This window comes from Haliotis cracherodii, unplaced genomic scaffold, assembly GCF_022045235.1.
Source record: "Haliotis cracherodii isolate W230 unplaced genomic scaffold, xgHalCrac1.p SCAF_9, whole genome shotgun sequence".
Taxonomy (NCBI): Eukaryota; Metazoa; Mollusca; class Gastropoda; order Lepetellida; family Haliotidae; genus Haliotis; species Haliotis cracherodii.
Genome location: NW_027266343.1, coordinates 52053907 through 52073450, shown reverse-complemented (window position 1 = coordinate 52073450; position 19544 = coordinate 52053907). Strand labels below are relative to the sequence as shown.

The following is a 19544-nucleotide window of genomic DNA, read 5'->3' as shown; positions in this document are numbered from 1 at the left end:
ATAATATGTAGAGAATCTTGTTTAGTTTTATCTTAATTATTTCCAGATTCATCATGGATGCACATACACGTCTCTGGCTTCAGTGTTTTAAACAATCATGGGGATTAGGGAAGGCACCGGGAAGTATACTGACTGAACCCCAGGTTAAATTAAAACACAACTTAATACACTCATAAAGCATACAGTACAACAAGCCCCTCCAGCAAATAAGGTGCAGTCACAGTTTAACGCCTCAGGGGACTTTGTGACACCTTATGGCACATATATGGTCCACGTGCAAGTCACGCCCTTGCTGACTTGGACCGGAAGTGTTACGTCTGACCTGTAGAGCTTGATGATGTTCCTTCCCTGTGTGTTATGTTTGGGTGCTGTGGGCGTCCTGGCTATACCCGACTTCCTGAACCGGATCCCCAACGGTCGCTTTGTGCCTGACCCCTGCGATCCGGGGCGTGGCTGGGGAACGGTGGGGCACAGCAACACCTGGGGCGGTAAACATGCCTTGAATGCCTTTGGAGAGGTGGGTAAGACATACTGTACGTGACATAAGACGTTGTGATAGGTGAGGTGTCACGCTTGTATTGGACACACGGGGAGGCTTTTAACATGAAGTATCCTTTATTTTGTTATTTTTTTATATTAGAAGAGTTAACATTTCCGTTTATCTGTGCGCATCATTCTTTTTTAGTCGGGGCGGTCGGGTACCCTAGTGGTTTAAGCGTTCGCTCGTCACGTCGAATACCCGTGTTCGATTCCTGACATTGGTACAATGTGTGAAGCCCATTTCTGGTGTTCCCCGCCGTGATATTTCTGGAATATTGCTAAAGGCAGTGTAAAACCAAACTCAATCACTCTTTTTCAGTCGTTTCATGTGATACAGGGAATATTCTCTCATAATATTGGTGCCCAGTCAAGCCCGCTGGCCTATGATTGTAGTTCGAATCCCAGATTCGCCTGCTAATGTTTCTAGGCTTGTCGCCCATTCCTGATGTTCCCGCCGTGATATTGCTGGAATATTGCTAAAAGCGGCGCAAAAACAATACTCACTCACTCCAGGCTTGTCACAACCATACCCGTGCCCGTGGGTATCAAATGCATCACGTCTGGCTTTCCTCCAACATAAAGCTGAGATTAAGTTAATCCAAACTCAAAATACATGCCTACATGCTGCTCTTGTTCAAGACTTGTGACCCTGTAGGCGCCATGTCTCAGTGCGTGGAGTTGTGTCCCTTGGCCGCGCCAAGATCTTGTAATTGGAAGTTCGAATCCTAGATTTACCCAATTTAGAATCTTTTTTTCGCAGCACCAATTTAGTAATAAAACGTCTAAGACGTTCTTTTCCTACTTCATTCAGGTGACACGTCGTAATATGACTGTAATATTGGTCAAATTGGCGTAATAACAATGACGACTACGCATTACTGTCTTGACGATTGATTTTGAGGATAAAATAAAATAAATAGTAACACCTACTAAAACGTAAGGTTTATGTCACAGATGGCAGTGAAACACTTGTGTACTTTTGACAAGTGCAGGGACTCGAACGACGGACCCGAGAAGATGAGGGTTATACTTGGTCTTCAGCAATCCATGTCAATTGTAAGAGAGGGACTGACGGCATCAGGTGGCAGGCTCGCTGACTTGGTTGATGCATGTCATCGTATCCCAATTGCGTAGGTCAGTCACTGGACTGTCTGGTCCAAACTCGATTATTAACAGAAAGCCGTCTTATAGCTTGAGTTTTGCCGAGCTCCGCTATAAACAAACAAACACACATTTTGTAAATATGTCACACACGAGGGTGTGTATATTGGTTGTGATGTCCACGTATATCACTTGCGTTATGTCCATTGTTTCAGCAGGTTACTCTTCATTGTAACTACCCTGTGTGTGCACACGTGTAGTGACCAGAACTGGGCAGAACAGTCCACAATTTTGTAAAACCCTATTTACTGCGGTAATGCTTTCGGTTAACTCTAAAACGTATGACGATATAAATGTGGAATATGATTTAGTATATATTATTGTGGAGGAGCATACTGAAAATGACTTTTTATATATTTCCATATTGGGCGATTCGGCTCAGATGTAAGTGGAGCAAGCTGAAGTTTATATCATGGTCTAAAGTGCACCGTGTTCGTAGCCCACGTGGTGTAAGTAGATTAGCGCCTTTTTCTGCTGATGATATGGATTCAAAGCTCTGTAGTGTGACGAGCCAGCGCCTGAACCTACAAGCCACGCTCTAGTGTAACTGTTAGGCACGTAATTGAAAGCATTTCCTCGCTAAACGTAGAGCGAACCTAGACAAAGCACCTCCCAGCAATCAAACCTTCTTGAAGACGTTTTTCACTATTCGGTTCTGGTTGGTTCTATCAAAGACCATATTTCAGTACATGGCCTCTGACCTCCTAATAGGCGGCCATCTGATTGGTCGGTATATACTGTGACATAGGCTTCCGTTTGTCAATATCGTTGTCATGGGAACACCAAAAACGTGTTTCACACTTCGCAGCAAGTCGAACCGGTTATTAAGGTGACCTGTGCTGGTTTTGCGTACACCTCAACGATATTACACAATTTGGGATTTAATAAATATGACATATCCTAAACTTTTTTAAGTTTGAAAAGCGGTTTTAATTACAAAATAGTTGGAAAACAGAGATGGCAAACATGTAAACGTTAAACATTATCGATTTTTCGCCCCAAGAGAGTGATGACGTGGATGCAGATGCTGCTTTCATTATGGTTGCATCATTGGAGCTTTGTAAATACTTAATGGTTGGACAAGCGCAAACAACTCTACAGCAATGTTGCTATTGATTAAAGACGAAATCAACCCATATGCATAATCTCGTTCAAAACGCGGGCTGTTTGACTTGCATTATACATAACTACTGCATCAATAGTGAAACTCATTGTATGTAATCACGTGACTTTGAGATACGACCCTGGGGTTTGTTTGTTTGTTTGTTTGTTTGTTACCATGGTGATCACGTGTATCCATAGAAGACCATTGTATCATCATAGTTAATATGGGGCAAACAATCCAGTGATTGACATCATAAGCATCTATCTACGCAATTGGGATAAGATGACACACATCAACTAATTCTGCGAGTGACCCGTTAAGATCCGGGTTAGAATAGGTCTTCAGCAACCCATGCTTGCTGTAAAAGGCGACTATGGACTAAGCTTGTCGTTAAAGGCAACAAACGGGATCGGGTGTTCAGGCTTGCTAACTTGGTTGATGCATGTCATCGAATCTCAACTGCGTGGATCGCTGCTCATGATGTCAATCAATGGATTGTCTGGTCCAGACTCGATTATTTTCAGGCCACCGTCATATAGTAGGAATATTGCTGAGTGCAGCGTTAAACAACAAACAAACAGACAAACATAATTCAGCGAGCCTGATCGCCCGATCCCGTTAGTCGCCTCTTACAACAAGCATAGTCGCCTTTTGCGGCAAGCATGGGTTGCTGAAGATCAGTTCTAACCCGGATCTTCACGGGTCCGTCGTTCATGGCGCCACTGATCATTGAGATTCGAGGCAAGAAGAGGTCGTTACCGACAAACATGATCCTGCGGATTGTGCGTGACAATGATCCGTCATAGTGGGCGTTGTTCATACCACCAAGCATTGGTGCTGCTGACCCACACACTATCTATCAATGTTCGAAATGATGTAGCATGTGGTATACAATCAACATTCTCACACCCGCCTCTAAATTCGGTCCCCTGAACCACTCCAATGACTCCTGTCTTCCTATCTGTGGGGGGCGGTGGGGTAGCCTAGTGGTTAAAGCGTTCGCTCGTCACGCCGATGACCCGGGTTCGATTCCCGACATGGGTACAATGTGTGAAGCCCATTTCTGGTGTCCCCCGCCCTGATATTGCTGGAATATTGCTAACAGCGGCGTAAAACCATACTCACTCACTCCTATCTGTGACAATCAGGAGACACGCGACTTTTGTAAAGTTTTTGAATACATATTTGTATTGCATTGTTTCAGGATTTCAGAAACGAACGGTTCATGTGGACAACTGTTCTTTGTATGAAGGATTCTGACGGCGACAGAATGACCAACGGTGTCGAACTCGGCGACCCTGATTGCAGGTGGAAATATGGCCAGCAGGCGGCACGCGGTAACATATCGCATCCAGGTGGGTCACAAGGAGCATTGTCGCGAGTGAGTGAATGTGTGAGTTGGGTTTAACGCCGATTTGAACATTATTCCAGTTATATCACGGCGTGTATGTTTCTTGCGGGAAGAAAAGTGAGGTGAGGTGAAATGGGGTTTAACGTCACGTCCGAGAATATTTCACATTCATAGCGACGTGCATGCACGTGTGTGTGGGTGGCTGCTTGTACTAGTCCGGACCGATGCCGATTTATAGTGCTAGCCCACTGAGATACCATGCCGCAGTTTTAACATGACTACCCTACTCAGACACAGTATACTGACTCCGAGCCGACCAGTCCTTGTTTTAGCCCCCTAAAGCTGAGCGATAGACAGGGTAACAGCAAGTACCATCTTTTAACGTCTTTTGGTATGACGCGGTCATGGATCTCTCCGGGCGGACACTCTACCACTAGACCACGCAGGCGGTCTGTTGGAAGAAATCCGGAAGTGATGCAGGTCTCAGACGTTTACGACTTTCGTGAAACTCACGACTTCGGATATGGTGCTGACAAACGATCCCACGAGCCACTCCGTCCTGCGCGGTGACTTGGTTGATTGGGTGTCATCGCACCCCGACGGCCTGGGCTGTTGCTCTTAATATCAATCACTGGACGCGATTATTTACGTGGTGCCGTCATATTGATGGAATATTGCTGAAACCCGCCCATGTTAAACCCGTGTCCCATGGCAATAATATAGAGTATATGCCTCTTGAACAGACGAATGTAGGCTTGTTTCTCAGTCCGCTTTGCTATAGACGATAGTCTACCATCTTCCCGAGGCAAGGGTGTTAACTGACTTTATGAGTTCGGTTTCCACCCTTGCCGAACTAGACTGGTATTATGGAGTTACATTTTGGCTGGACTCAAAATCGCGCAACGAAATCGAATCCTGTTCGTAAACTGTCGTGAAGATTTCGGTCGATTGCAGAATTTGCAAAGCATGTGTACCGCCGTTTTGTTTGAAACAAATGCAAGTGATACGAGAGGTGGAATCTGACTGGTCCATAGGAGATGCATAGAAGGGACATAACTCGTAATAACCACTGGTGTCGCTACAATCGAGCCCAGGAATTCCAGCCTAGTTCGACAAGAGTGGAAACTAGACTTTTAAAGTCAGTTAACTCCCTTGCCTCGGGAAGATGATAGTCTACATGTATGTGTTATTGTTTAACTTGTACACACAGGGCAGTAATAATTCATCTCCTTTCTTCTGCAACAGGCATCGTCTGTGCTACGAGGACTGTGTCACCATAGTTACGCCACCTGCTGAAGTAGTGAGTTTACTCAATGTTCGCACATATGGCGGATAAACTGATTTTTTGAAGTATTCACTGGTTGTTATCACTTACAGATAAACATATATTCAATATTTGAAAAGCTGCCCCGTCCTCGATTCATACTTGACGCCGGCGATGCATGGAGTCCTAGCGGCAGTTCGCTATTCAGGGAAAGAGCTATACTCAATTCCAAAAGAAAAGGACAACCAGAGCGCTGACAACGGGGGGGGGGGGGGGGGGGGGGGGCGCTGAACGGGGGTTTAATGTCGCGCACAAGATTATTGCTCTTATATACGAACACGTGTGTGTGTGTGTGTGTGTGTGTGTGTGTGTGTGTGTGTGTGTGTGTGTGTGTGTGTGTGTGTGTGTGTGTGTGTGTGTGATTGTACTAGTGTACTAGTCCGGACTGATGCCAATTGATAGTGCTAGCCCACTGAGATACCATGCCGCAGTTTAACATGAATAGCCCACACAGTATACTGACTACGAGCCGACCAGACCTTGTTTTACCCCCCTAATGCTGAGCGATAAACAGGGTAACAGCAAGTACCATCTTAAAACGGCTTTTGGTATTCCGCGGCCGGAATCGAACCTTGACATTGTGCATTCCAATTGACACGTTTCGAATTCATGGGTACCTTCAACACCCAACAGTCCATGTTTTGCTTTAAATTGTTATTCATAGCAAATTGTTACTCTCTGCATAATTTGCCTCAAGGATGTTAACAATTCCTGTTCAGTGTTCGAATCCATAAACGAAACATTGAATGTTTCTAGAAATGTTATTCTGTCACATAAACCTGACACGTGACAGGCAGTAATTCGGGTGTTTATAGACCGTAATTGAAAAATGAGTTGTCTGCTCATGAATATAAACAAAGCCCCAGGGTTCTGTAGTTCACCTGACAGACGAAGAAATAAACACTTAACCTTATTTTGGTACAAACATTTATTTATGTTGTGAGTTAAAGAAACTGGTGCAAAAGATTTAAGGAAAAAGAAATAAAAAATATTTTTCAACATCGTTTACGACAACGACGTTGAGTGCAAAGAGTGACGTCTTGAACATATTTGGATCTTCTTTTGGTCATGACATTCACACGGATTAGAATTTCTGTTTTATGGTTCTTAAGAATAAGAATTTAATTTTCTTTAAATATTTTGCTAAAAAACTAACGATAAAATTACATTGATTTGAACAAGATAAGATGTCTCAATAACAAGGAAGGTTAATGCCAATTTTCTGCTTCATCAATCAAAGGAAAATATCGTTTAGAGCATAGTATAAGTGCAAAGGCACTTACATTTTCACGAATAATTTACAAAATACTATTTATGATCATTTTAGAGTAATGTTGAAACAATAAAGCCAGATTTCAAATCCTAATACTGTCATCTTCGCATCGATACCTTTTAAGAGGTAACAAACCAATGTGTACAGACCAACAGCACTGAACCACTCAAGATTGGTGGACTTTCTCTTGATCCGGGTACTGGAAAGCAACTGTGCCGAGTTCGGAATTGCATCTGCATTAAATATGCAATATGTAGCTCTAGACAAATTATTTGTACAGACACAATGTTTTTTTGAAAATTTACAAGTGGACAGCGTTGGCGATGTTACCAATAAGGAGTGAGTGAGTGAGTATGGTTTTACGCCGCTTTTAGCAATATTCCAGCAATATCACGGCGAGGGACACAAGAAATGGGCTTCACATATTGTACCCATGTCGGGAATCGAACCCAGGTCTTTGGCGTGACGAGCGAACGCTTTAACCACTAGGCTACCCGACCTTACCAATAAGGAACAATCAAGATGTCAAAGTATACAAAAACTCTGTTGTATCAAACTGAAACAAAAATAAGTGTATATAATAGACATGTGTATCTCCTTGCCTTCTGTAGTCTGAGGTCCAACGAGGGGGGCACGGGTGGCCCAGTCGTCTAAGACGCAGCGATTCGCTGTGCAGAGTTGCGTCCCTTGGGTACGCCAGAAACCTATGATTGTGGGTTCGAATCCCGGTTCGCCCCGATTATGTTTCTAGGTTTGTCAGCACCAAACCCGTGCTCGTGGGTTTCACCGAAGTGGTAAACGTCTGAGACCTGCATCACTTCGGGCTTTCCTCCCACATTAAGCTGACACACCGCGATATATCTGGAATACTGTTAAAAGCGGCGTTAAACCCAACTCACTCACTCACTCACTGAGGTCCAACGAAATATCAGTAACTTTCAAATTATATATAAATGATTCAACACTAATGACAGTACAATGACAAAATCCACCGTTTTCTTACAACAAATATTTATTAAGATGGTAATATATTAACAACATGACTGTTGATCATACTAAGAACATGAAGCAAAAATAACCAAAAAATTAAGTATAACATTTGCAAAAGACTTAGAAATAAACGTGAAAAAGATAAACAGGCTGACAGGAGTATCAGGCGCTGACTTATTGTGCTCACTTCGGTCGGTCCCTCAGCGTCTTGGAAGACAAAACGTCCACCAGCATGGCAAGCAAACGGCACCCTAATTGTTGTTCCCTTAGTACTACTGTTAAGTAGACCTTTCACGGACAATATGCAAAAGGTTCATTATCCCTAACCTTTTTTTTGTTCAGCATACGTGATACTGATTAATGCCAATGTTTCATGTGTACAAGTCGTTCAATAGAGCAATCAGCGACCAAGGGGACCAAGTCTTCGTAAACTATTGACAGACGCCAAAACAAACTGCCAGAACATGCAATGAAAACCGTTAGAGTGGAACCACGAGAGAGTGGTTTATTTCAAAAACAAAGGACGTCATTGTGGGAGGATTCATGAGAAACTGCACACATTGTTAAAAATACTCATGGAAATGAAAAAAACCTGTTTTGCTGGATTTAATAATAGACACAAAGCATTACGTAGATGTAAATACGAAATAACAAAACAACTGGAAATATACTAGTCTTGATTTGCTAGTTTTATCTCAGTGCTCAATACATAATGTACTTTACAGGAGGTAATTTGTAGGCACTTTCAACCTTTCAAAACTAAGTCCAAATTGACATGGCAGAAACAGGCTATATGCATTATGCAAATTAGCCTGGAAAAAAAGTTATCAAAACAACAATAAAAATAACAGCTATGTTTATGTACATAATAATATTGACATGTAAGTTGTTGTTTGAGAAGGGAATATGGTACTTTTACGTTCTGATATTTTGACGATGATTCACTATCCCACGATGCCACTCACAAATCACTAACCACTGACAAATCACATGCACGTGGGTTTCAAGCACCTGTTTTCACCTTTCGTCAAGGTGTCATAGGTCATGGACATTCACCTTGATCTACTAACACCTGGTTATGCTCAGTTTCACAATAGTCTGTTTTGTTCATATTTTTACACACTTTTACGTGTAAAAAGACATAAAAACCTTTGATACGCTGTATTTCTGCCAAGGCCCAATTAGTACTAATTGAGTTGTTTGAATATTTATATATTTTGTATATAAACTGCATTTATTTAAAACCCGAGATCGAAAAAAACAGTTTTTCTTCATTTCCGTGAGTACTATTTATTTTTAATACGCACCATTCCCAAGTACATCGTTCCTGGCGCCACGAGAACCATGGGGTTGTCTTACGGACCCACTGCGGACATCCGAAGTATCGTATGTATATCTCTCAGGATTGGTGCAAGAGTCAATTTGACATACATGTAATTATTTTGTACCGTGTACTTTTGTACAGTTTCCGATCAGTAAGGGCACCTCGTTCATCCGGACTGTACATTTCCCGATCAGTAAGGGCACCTCGTACATCCGGACTGTGCAGTTCCCGATCAGTAAGGGGACCTCGTACATCCGGACTGTACAGTTCCCGATCAGTAAGGGTACCTCGTACATCCGGACTGTACATTTCCCGATCAGTAAGGGCACCTCGTACATCTAGTAGACTACCTCGTAGACTACCACAGAGAAAGGACAAAGTGTAGACTACCACAGAGAAAGGACAAAGTGTAGACTACCACAGAGAAAGGACAAAGTGTAAACTACCACAGAGAAAGGACAAATTGTAGACTACCACAGAGAAAGGACAAAGTGTTGACTACCACAGAGAAAGGACAAAGTGTAGACTACCACAGAGAAAGGACAAAGTGTAGACTACCACAGAGAAAGGACAAAGTGTAAACTACCACAGTGAAAGGACAAAGTGTAGACTACCACAGAGAAAGGACAAAGTGTAAACTACCACAGAGAAAGGACAAAGTGTAGACTACCACAGAGAAAGGACAAATTGTAGACTACCACAGAGAAAGGACAAAGTGTAGACTACCACAGAGAAAGGACAAAGTGTAGACTACCACAGTGAAAGGACAAAGTGTAGACTACCACAGAGAAAGGACAAAGTGTAAACTACCACAGAGAAAGGACAAAGTGTAGACTACCACAAAGAAAGGACAAATTGTAGACTACCACAGAGAAAGGACAAAGTGTAGACCACCACAGAGAAAGGACAAAGTGTAGACAACCACAGATGGAGAACAAATTGTTGACTACCACAGTGGAAGGACAAAGTGTAGACTACCACAGAGAAAGGACAAATTGTTGACTACCACAGAGAAAGGACAAATTGTAGACTACCACAGTGGAAGGACAAAGTGTTGACTACCACAGCGGGAGGACAAAGTGTTAGATATCGCTTCAAACATAACACAATGCAAATTTGTGTATGGCGACTTCACAGTGGTAAAGGCTATATATGCTTTTGTCTTGTGAACAAGCCCGTTGTCACCTGCAAATATGAATTATTCAAGCAGATGTTTTGTGTTATGTTGTTTTCTTTGATGTCTTGGTGTGTATTTTAGAAATATTATCTAAAAAGCATTTGTCTGTCATATTTTCGAAATAAAACAAATACGGTAGGTGTGGACATACTGAGATCAACACGTCTATTTTCACGGAAAATGCTTGTAAAAAATGTCCACGCCGCTAATACGTCCTCCGAATAAAGCCTTCAGAATCACACAACTTCTTTGTGCGTCAGGAAAGTAGTTTCATCGAGCCAGCCTTGGGTAAGACAACGTTAAAGTAATGAAATTAACACGTTGGACCGATGAAGTCGCTCACATCAATGAGGTACAAGAATGCGGCGCGAGGCGGTACAGTTGATCTAATGTCGGCTAATTAATCCTGGCATATCCTCGAGTCAATCAGTAGCGTCAATCCTGGGGGTTGACCCTCCCAGTGCTGTTTGTTTCAATTACAGACCCGCTGAGGGTGACTACACTAGATGCATTTCACTTACGAATTATGGTTTGTAAGAATAGAACGTGCAAAGCGTCGGTGTGGCTGTTACCTTGAATTATTTATCTAAGACGCTACCTTTGTTATGGTTATAAATGAAAACTTCTTGTACACACTTGGACAGTTGTTGGTAGAAATGGTTAATGCTGAACGACCTTGAAAGTGTGACACCTGAAACAATTCGTTTGGCGGATGTCTTAAACAGACAAAATTAAATTAAAATTGATTTTAAAACAACAGTGGGATACGCTTTACGAATAGAACCAAATGGTTTAGTTCTGTGCGAAGTATGTCTTCCGTCCGCAAAGAGATGCCCTGTGCTTCCCCCTGTAAGATCTGTGCACTGAGAAGCCCTGTGCTTCCCCCTGTAAGATCTGTGCACTGAGGTATACTGTGACTCCTCCTGTAAGATCTGTGCACTGAGGTGTCCTGTGACTCCCCCTGTAAGATCTGTGCACTGAGGTGTCCTGTGACTCCTCCTGTAAGATCTGTGCACTGAGGTGTCCTGTGTTTCTTCCTGTAAGATCTGTGCACTGAGGTGTCCTGTGACTCCTCCTGTAAGATATGTGCACTGAGGTGTCCTGTGGCTCCTCCTGTAAGATCTGTGCACTGAGGTGTCCTGTGACTCCTCCTGTAAGATCTGTGCACTGAGGTGTCCTGTGTTTCTTCCTGTAAGATCTGTGCACTGAGGTGTCCTGTGCTTCTTCCTGTAAGATATGTGCACTGAGGTGTCCTGTGACTCCTCCTGTAAGATCTGTGCTCTGAGGTGTCCTGTGTTTCTTCCTGTAAGATCTGTGCACTGAGGTGTCCTGTGCTTCTTCCTGTAAGATCTGTGCACTGAGGTATCCTGTGCTTCTTCCTGTAAGATCTGTGCACTGAGGTGTCCTGTGTTTCTTCATGTAAGATCTGTGCACTGAGGTATCCTGTGCTTCTTCCTGTAAGATCTGTCCACTGAGGTGTCCTGTGCTTCTGCCTGTAAGATCTGTGCACAGAGGTGTCCTGTGTTTCTTCCTGTAAGATCTGTGCACTGTGCTTCTTCCTGTAAGATCTGTGCACTGAGGTGTCCTGTGTTTCTTTCTGTAAGATCTATGCACTGAGGTGCCCTGTGCTTCTTCCTGTAAGATCTGTGCACTGAGGTATCCTGTGCTTCTTCCTGTAAGATCTGTGCACTGTGCTTCTTCCTGTAAGATCTGTGCACTGAGGTGTCCTGTGTTTCTTCCTGTAAGATCTGTGCACTGAGGTGTCCTGTGCTTCTTCCTGTAAGATCTGTGCACTGAGGTATCCCGTGCTTCTTCCTGTAAGATCTGTGCACTGAGGTGTCCTGTGTTTCTTCCTGTATGATCTGTGCACCGAGATATCCTGTGCTTCTTCCTGTAAGATCTGTGCACTGAGGTGTCCTGTGCTTCTTCCTATAAGATCTGTGCACACAGGTGTCCTGTGCTTCTTCCTGTAAGATCTGTGCACTGTGCTTCTTCCTGTAAGATCTGTGCACTGAGGTGTCCTGTGTTTCTTCCTCTAAGATCTGTGCACTGAGGTATCCTGTGTTTCTTCATGTAAGATCTGTGCACTGAGGTGTCCTGTGACTCCTCCTGTAAGATATGTGCACTGAGGTGTCCTGTGACTCCTCCTGTAAGATCTGTGCACTGAGGTGTCCTGTGACTCCTCCTGTAAGATCTGTGCACTGAGGTGTCCTGTGTTTCTTCCTGTAAGATCTGTGCACTGAGGTGTCCTGTGCTTCTTCCTGTAAGATATGTGCACTGAGGTGTCCTGTGACTCCTCCTGTAAGATCTGTGCTCTGAGGTGTCCTGTGTTTCTTCCTCTAAGATCTGTGCACTGAGGTGTCCTGTGCTTCTTCCTGTAAGATCTGTGCACTGAGGTATCCTGTGCTTCTTCCTGTAAGATCTGTGCACTGAGGTGTCCTGTGTTTCTTCATGTAAGATCTGTGCACTGAGGTATCCTGTGCTTCTTCCTGTAAGATCTGTCCACTGAGGTGTCCTGTGCTTCTGCCTGTAAGATCTGTGCACAGAGGTGTCCTGTGTTTCTTCCTGTAAGATCTGTGCACTGTGCTTCTTCCTGTAAGATCTGTGCACTGAGGTGTCCTGTGTTTCTTTCTGTAAGATCTATGCACTGAGGTGCCCTGTGCTTCTTCCTGTAAGATCTGTGCACTGAGGTATCCTGTGCTTCTTCCTGTAAGATCTGTGCACTGTGCTTCTTCCTGTAAGATCTGTGCACTGAGGTGTCCTGTGTTTCTTCCTGTAAGATCTGTGCACTGAGGTGTCCTGTGCTTCTTCCTGTAAGATCTGTGCACTGAGGTATCCCGTGCTTCTTCCTGTAAGATCTGTGCACTGAGGTGTCCTGTGTTTCTTCCTGTAAGATCTGTGCACCGAGGTATCCTGTGCTTCTTCCTGTAAGATCTGTGCACTGAGGTGTCCTGTGCTTCTTCCTATAAGATCTGTGCACACAGGTGTCCTGTGCTTCTTCCTGTAAGATCTGTGCACTGTGCTTCTTCCTGTAAGATCTGTGCACTGAGGTGTCCTGTGTTTCTTCCTGTAAGATCTGTGCACTGAGGTGTCCTATGTTTCTTCCTGTAAGATCTGTGCACTGAGGTGTCCTGTGCTTCTTCCTGTAAGATCTGTGCACTGAGGTATCCCGTGCTTCTTCCTGTAAGATCTGTGCACTGTGCTTCTTCCTGTAAGATCTGTACACTGTGCTTCTTCCTGTAAGATCTGTGCACTGAGGTGTCCTGTGCTTCTTCCTGTAAGATCTGTGCACTGTGTTTCTTCCTGTAAGATCTGTGCACTGAGGTATCCTGTGCTTCTTCCTGTAAGATATGTGCACTGATGTGTTTATTGCTTCCCCCTGTAAGATCTGTGCACTGAGGTGTCCTGTGCTTCTTCCTGTAAGATCTGTGCACTGAGGTGTCCTGTGCTTCTTCCTGTAAGATCTGTGCACTGAGGTGTCCTGTGACTCCTCTTGTAAGATATGTGCACTGAGGTGTCCTGTGACTCCTCTTGTAAGATATGTGCACTGAGGTGTCCTGTGACTCCTCCTGTAAGATCTGTGCACTGAGGTGTCCTGTGTTTCTTCCTGTAAGATCTGTGCACTGATGTATCCTGCGTTTCTTCATGTAAGATCTGTGCACTGAGGTGTCCTGTGCTTCTTCCTGTAAGATCTGTGCATTGAGGTATCCTGTGCTTCCCCCTGTAAGATCTGTGCACTGAGGTGTCCTGTGACTCCTCCTGTAAGATCTGTGCACTGAGGTGTCCTGTGTTTCTTCCTGTAAGATCTGTGCACTGATGTATCCTGCGTTTCTTCCTGTAAGATCTGTGCACTGAGGTGTCCTGTGCTTCTTCCTGTAAGATCTGTGCACAGAGGTGTCCTGTGTTTCTTCCTGTAAGATCTGTGCCCTGTGCTTCTTCCTGTAAGATCTGTGCACTGAGGTGTCCTGTGTTTCTTTCTGTAAGATCTATGGACTGAGGTGTCCTGTGCTTCTTCCTGTAAGATCTGTGCACTGAGGTGTTTATTGCTTTCCCCGGTAAGATCTGTGTCCTGTGACTCCTCCTGTAAGATCTGTTTACTGTGCTTTTTCCTGTAAGATCTGTGCACTGAGGTGTCCTGTGTTTCTTCAAGTAAGATCTGTGCACTGAGGTGTCCTGTGCTTCCTCCTGTAAGATCTGTGCACTGAGGTACTCTGTGCTTCTTCCTGTAAGATCTGTGCACTGAGGTGTCCTGTGCTTCTTCCTGTAAGATCTGTGCACCGAGGTATCCTGTGCTTCTTCCTGTAAGATCTGTGCACTGAGGTGTCCTGTGTTTCTTCCTGTAAGATCTGTGCATTGAGGTATCCTGTGCTTCCCCCTGTAAGATCTGTGCACTGAGGTGTCCTGTGACTCCTCCTGTAAGATCTGTGCATTGAGGTGTCCTGTGTTTCTTCCTGTAAGATCTGTGCACTGAGGTGTCCTGTGTTTCTTCATGTAAGATCTGTGCATTGAGGTATCTTGTGCTTCTTCATGTAAGATCTGTGCACTGAGGTGTCCTGTGCTTCTTCCTGTAAGATTTGTGCACTGAGATATCCTGTGCTTCTTCCTGTAAGATCTGTGCACTGAGGTGTCCTGTGTTTCTTCCTGTAAGATCTGTGCACTGAGGTGTCCTGTGTTTCTTCCCGTAAGATCTGTGCATTGGTGTCCTGTGTTTCTTCCTGTAAGATCTGTGCATTGAGGTGTCCTGTGCTTCTTCCTGTAAGATCTGTGCATTGAGGTGTCCTGTGTTTCTTACTGTAAAATCTGTGCACTGAGGTATCCTGTGCTTCTTCATGTAAGATCTGTGCACTGAGGTATCCTGTGCTTCTTCCTGTAAGATCTGTGCACTGAGGTGTCCTGTGCTTCTTCCTGTAAGATTTGTGCACTGAGATATCCTGTGCTTCTTCCTGTAAGATCTGTGCACTGAGGTGTCCTGTGTTTCTTCCTGTAAGATCTGTGCACTGAGGTGTCCTGTGTTTCTTCCCGTAAGATCTGTGCATTGGTGTCCTGTGTTTCTTCCTGTAAGATCTGTGCATTGAGGTGTCCTGTGCTTCTTCCTGTAAGATCTGTGCATTGAGGTGTCCTGTGTTTCTTACTGTAAAATCTGTGCACTGAGGTATCCTGTGCTTCTTCATGTAAGATCTGTGCACTGAGGTATCCTGTGCTTCTTCCTGTAAGATCTGTGCACTGAGGTGTCATGTGACTCCTCCTGTAAGATCTGTGCACTGTGTTTCTTCCTGTAAGATCTGTGCACTGAGGTATCCTGTGCTTCTTCCTGTAAGATCTGTGCACTGAGGTGTCCTGTGTTTCTTCCTGTAAGATCTGCACACTAATGTGACCTTCGATTTCTCCTCTGACAGTTACCCAATCATTGCACTTGAGTCTTGTGCTTCCTCTTGTTAGATCTGCCCACTAAAAAGTGCTCTATGCCTATGCTCTAAATAGGTCAAAATTAATGAAAGGTACCTCCGCGAGTACGGGTATGGTGCTGCCAAACTTCAAAACATAATTTGAACCCATGATCATAGGATTCTGGCGTGTCCATGGGACACAACTCTGCACATTGAAGTTCTGCTCCTTAGACGACTGGGACACCCGTGCCCCCCTAAGGTGAAAGAAGATATGGTGGAAACTATCAGATATTTAGAAACATTGTAAACAACCTTTGTATTATTACAAACCTGCTCACCAAATGCTTACAACACATATGGGTCCTGCAGAAAGACAAGTCCGACCTTGATTGGCAGTCAAACCCATTTTTGCATTTGAAGCAGGTATCACCTGTGGCCAGGCCATGTTTTATTGAAGCAGTATTTACCTAATATCACCGAAGCAGGATTTACCAGATGTCAACCTTTCATTGAAGTAGGATTTACCTGTGGTCAACATTTCATTGAAGAAAGTTTTACCTGTGGTCAACATTTCATTGAAGACAGTTTTACCTGTGGTCAACATTTCATTGAAGCCAGTTTTACCTGTGGTCAACATTTCATTACAGCATATTTTGTGAGTGAGTATGGTTTCACGACGCTTTTAGCAATATTCCAGCAATATCACGGCAGGAGACACCAGAAATGTGCTTCACACATTGTACACATTTGGGAATCGAACCCGGGTCTTCTGCATGATGAGCGAACGCATGAACCACTTGTCTACCCCATCACAAAAGACGAACCCCTGTTGGAATCAAACACGTTTTGTCTGCATTGATCTCACACACTCAACTGGGCAACTGGGATCGTCTCAGTTCTTCAACACTGTAGCGAACATAATTCCAGCTACATCACAAGGGTCTGCAATACATCAGATTCCAGTAGGTTTACCTTCATTCCAAACACAAACACTGGTATTTCTGTATATAAAAAGTGTTTATTGACAGTAACCCCATGGTGTACATGAGCCTGCTAAATGCTGCACACAACCTACACTGATTGTACAAGTGGAATGACAGCCTCACTCACTCACAGATCCCACACTGAAAAATCTCTTAATCCAAACTTGTAGAAAAGGCAATAAGCATTCATTACGAAACATCACTGCAAGAACAACTGCTCCTCTTGTATTTCTCTCAGGCAAAAATCGGTGTAAGTTATTAAGATATAACAGAAAAATGTTACAAACGAAACCAATATACAGAAGAATACAACCTTGAATACTGAGAATACATGTAACATGTGGTGCCAGTTCCTTAAAGCTTCATCTTCTTAAAATACTTTAAGTAAGAAAACTTTGTAACAGTTTCAGGGAATCAATATATGTCAATGATGGAGTGCAAGTGGATAAGTACATCACCTTATACATGAGTTGACCACCTACCCAGAGTAAAATTTGTTGCATTTCTATTGCTTGTTTGTTTGTTTGTTGTTTAACGCCACACTCAGCAATATTCCAGCTATATGACGGCTGTCTGTAAATAATCAAGTCTGGACCAGACATTCTAGTGATTGACATCATGAGAATTGATCCACGCAATTGAGATACGATGACATGCATCAACCAAGTCAGCAAGCCTGACCACCCGATCCCGTTAGTCGTCACTTACGACAAGGATAGTCGCCTTTTATGGCAAGCGTGGGTTGCTGAAGACCTATTCTACCCCGGATCTTCACGGGTCTATTGCTTTTACTGAGCCAGATCAATGTATGGTCCTATCGATTTCCTGATGCTGGTGAAAAAAGTTAATACTTATCATGGTGTACAACATGTTTCCAAAATTTCAATATAAAAAAACATTCAATGTAAACATGACACAATAATTATGTTTATTATTTATAAAATGTGTGCACATTTGGCACATTTGAATGTCTGCAAAACCAGGTACTTCAGGCTTTCATGTTCAAATATGCAAACAATGGATGTATATGTCATGTGTTATTAAAAATGTTAACCGTTCAGATACTTTATATTCTGAGATGGACACGGATGTATTTGGTACTCAAACTGACAAAAATGTTTTCGTATATTTGTAAAAAGATAACTTTTACCATCTGCAAAAATATTTGCAGCTCTAGAATTCCGTAGAAATAGGACAAGCAGTCTCATGGAAACACATTTCGGTCACATTATCTTCCCGACATCTCAGCATGCCTTTTCAAAAAGTGAGTCGACAATAAAATGAGATCATGAGACATTGCTTGTGATTAACTTTTAAACATGTACTGTGTTTAACTTCTTCAAAAAAAGGCAAGCTCAACCATAAAACAAAAGAAATACCTTGTTTCAGCACTTTGAGTTGTAGGTAATAGCCTACTCAAGAGAAGGATCACCCGATTCTTTCATATTACAACAGTAAGGGACCAACCACTTGATATTCTGGGGGTGGGAGGATATTTGTAAAATATCATTTATTTTTTTAATAAGTATTTAGGCTTATGATAGGCTGGTTTTGCTGCTGTAGCTGAAGATATCTAGTCTCAGTGCAAAGTCTCAGGCATCCCTGGGGTATCAAATGGTCAGCCCCTAATATGAAGGGTCGAGAGGTCCTTATTTTCTTAGCATAAGTTGGAAACTGAAGGATGCTGTGGTCTGAAATAGAATAAGTGCACAAACAAAGAACCAACCAACAATTAAATCAGCACTATAAGGAAGTAAAATTGGTGTCAAGAGCTTTACATATCTCTTGTGATAAAGGTTACAATAAAATAAAAGAAACAGATCTATGATTGTGATCCTCATTTATATCGAAATGAGATCTTATGAGGACACTTGGCAAATACGGCTGTGAGAGTTACCTCCCTTCACATGGTCTACCTTATTTCTAAAGTTCTAAGAGGTGGCGATATCTCCTGAACACATGGAATATGGAATAAAGTTTCCATGGCTAAAGTGTGGGGGTGACTGAGAAATACAATTCATTCTTGACCAAAAATATATCTTGAATCAGTTTCATGCCTTGTTCGGTTCTTTTTTGTGTTAAAAATAAACTGCAAATATAGCAGTCCTCACAATAAAACATGTTCTAAAAGCATGACAATTAAACAACATAAAATTCACTTTGCCAATATATGTGTTATATGGAATATTTGTTGTATTTAAAGCAATAGCAAACATTTCATTAAATGCTCAGAATGACAACATCATCTTGCCTGCATGAAATCTTACATTACAAAAACATTCAGCAAATGCAATCAGCAATGTATGTGATATACAGAGTCTCAAAAAACTATTGAAGTGATCACCATAAGAAGCTGTTTACTATGACTATGTCAGTATATGAAAATATTCTCTTTATACAAATCTCTTGAACCCAGAGTAGAGCAAAGTAAATATATATATATACAATTGAACATTTATCACAGTTAGTTCAACATGTTCAGTAGGTGAAATACTCCCGTATCACCCACGACAGCAGTGTTAGAAAGACAGTGTTGACACAGTAGCAGTGTCGGATTGAAGTGACACTCCCAGTTCCTCCTCCCCCAAGCTGTGGTCCCCCTACCCCTAGCTGTGTCCCCACTTCCCCCTAGCTGTTCCCCCTACCCCCTAGCTGTTTCCCACTAACCCCTAACTGTTCCCCCTACCCCCTAGCTGTTTCCCCCTACCCCCTAGCTGTGTCCCACTAACCCCTAACTGTTCCCCCTACCCTCTAGCTGTTTCCCCCTACCCCCTAGCTGTGTCCCACTAACCCCTAGCTGTTCCCCCTACCCCCTAGCTGTTTCCCCCTACCCCTAACTGTTCCCCCTACGCCCTAGCTGTTTCCCCCTACCCCCTAGCTGTTCCCCCTACCACCTAACTGTTCCCCTACCCCCTAGCTGTGTCCACTC

The 19544-nt window shown here is 43.2% G+C and overlaps 1 protein-coding gene across 1 annotated transcript; it reads left to right on the top strand.

The window, feature by feature from the left end:
• Positions 1-337: 337 nt before the first annotated feature.
• LOC139452307 (temptin-like) lies at positions 338-5437 on the top strand. The gene is made up of 3 exons (XM_071233733.1): positions 338-517; positions 4011-4161; positions 5403-5437. Exons 1-3 carry the CDS (start codon positions 338-340, stop codon positions 5435-5437), a joined length of 366 nt encoding a protein of 121 aa, XP_071089834.1.
• Positions 5438-19544: the final 14107 nt, after the last annotated feature.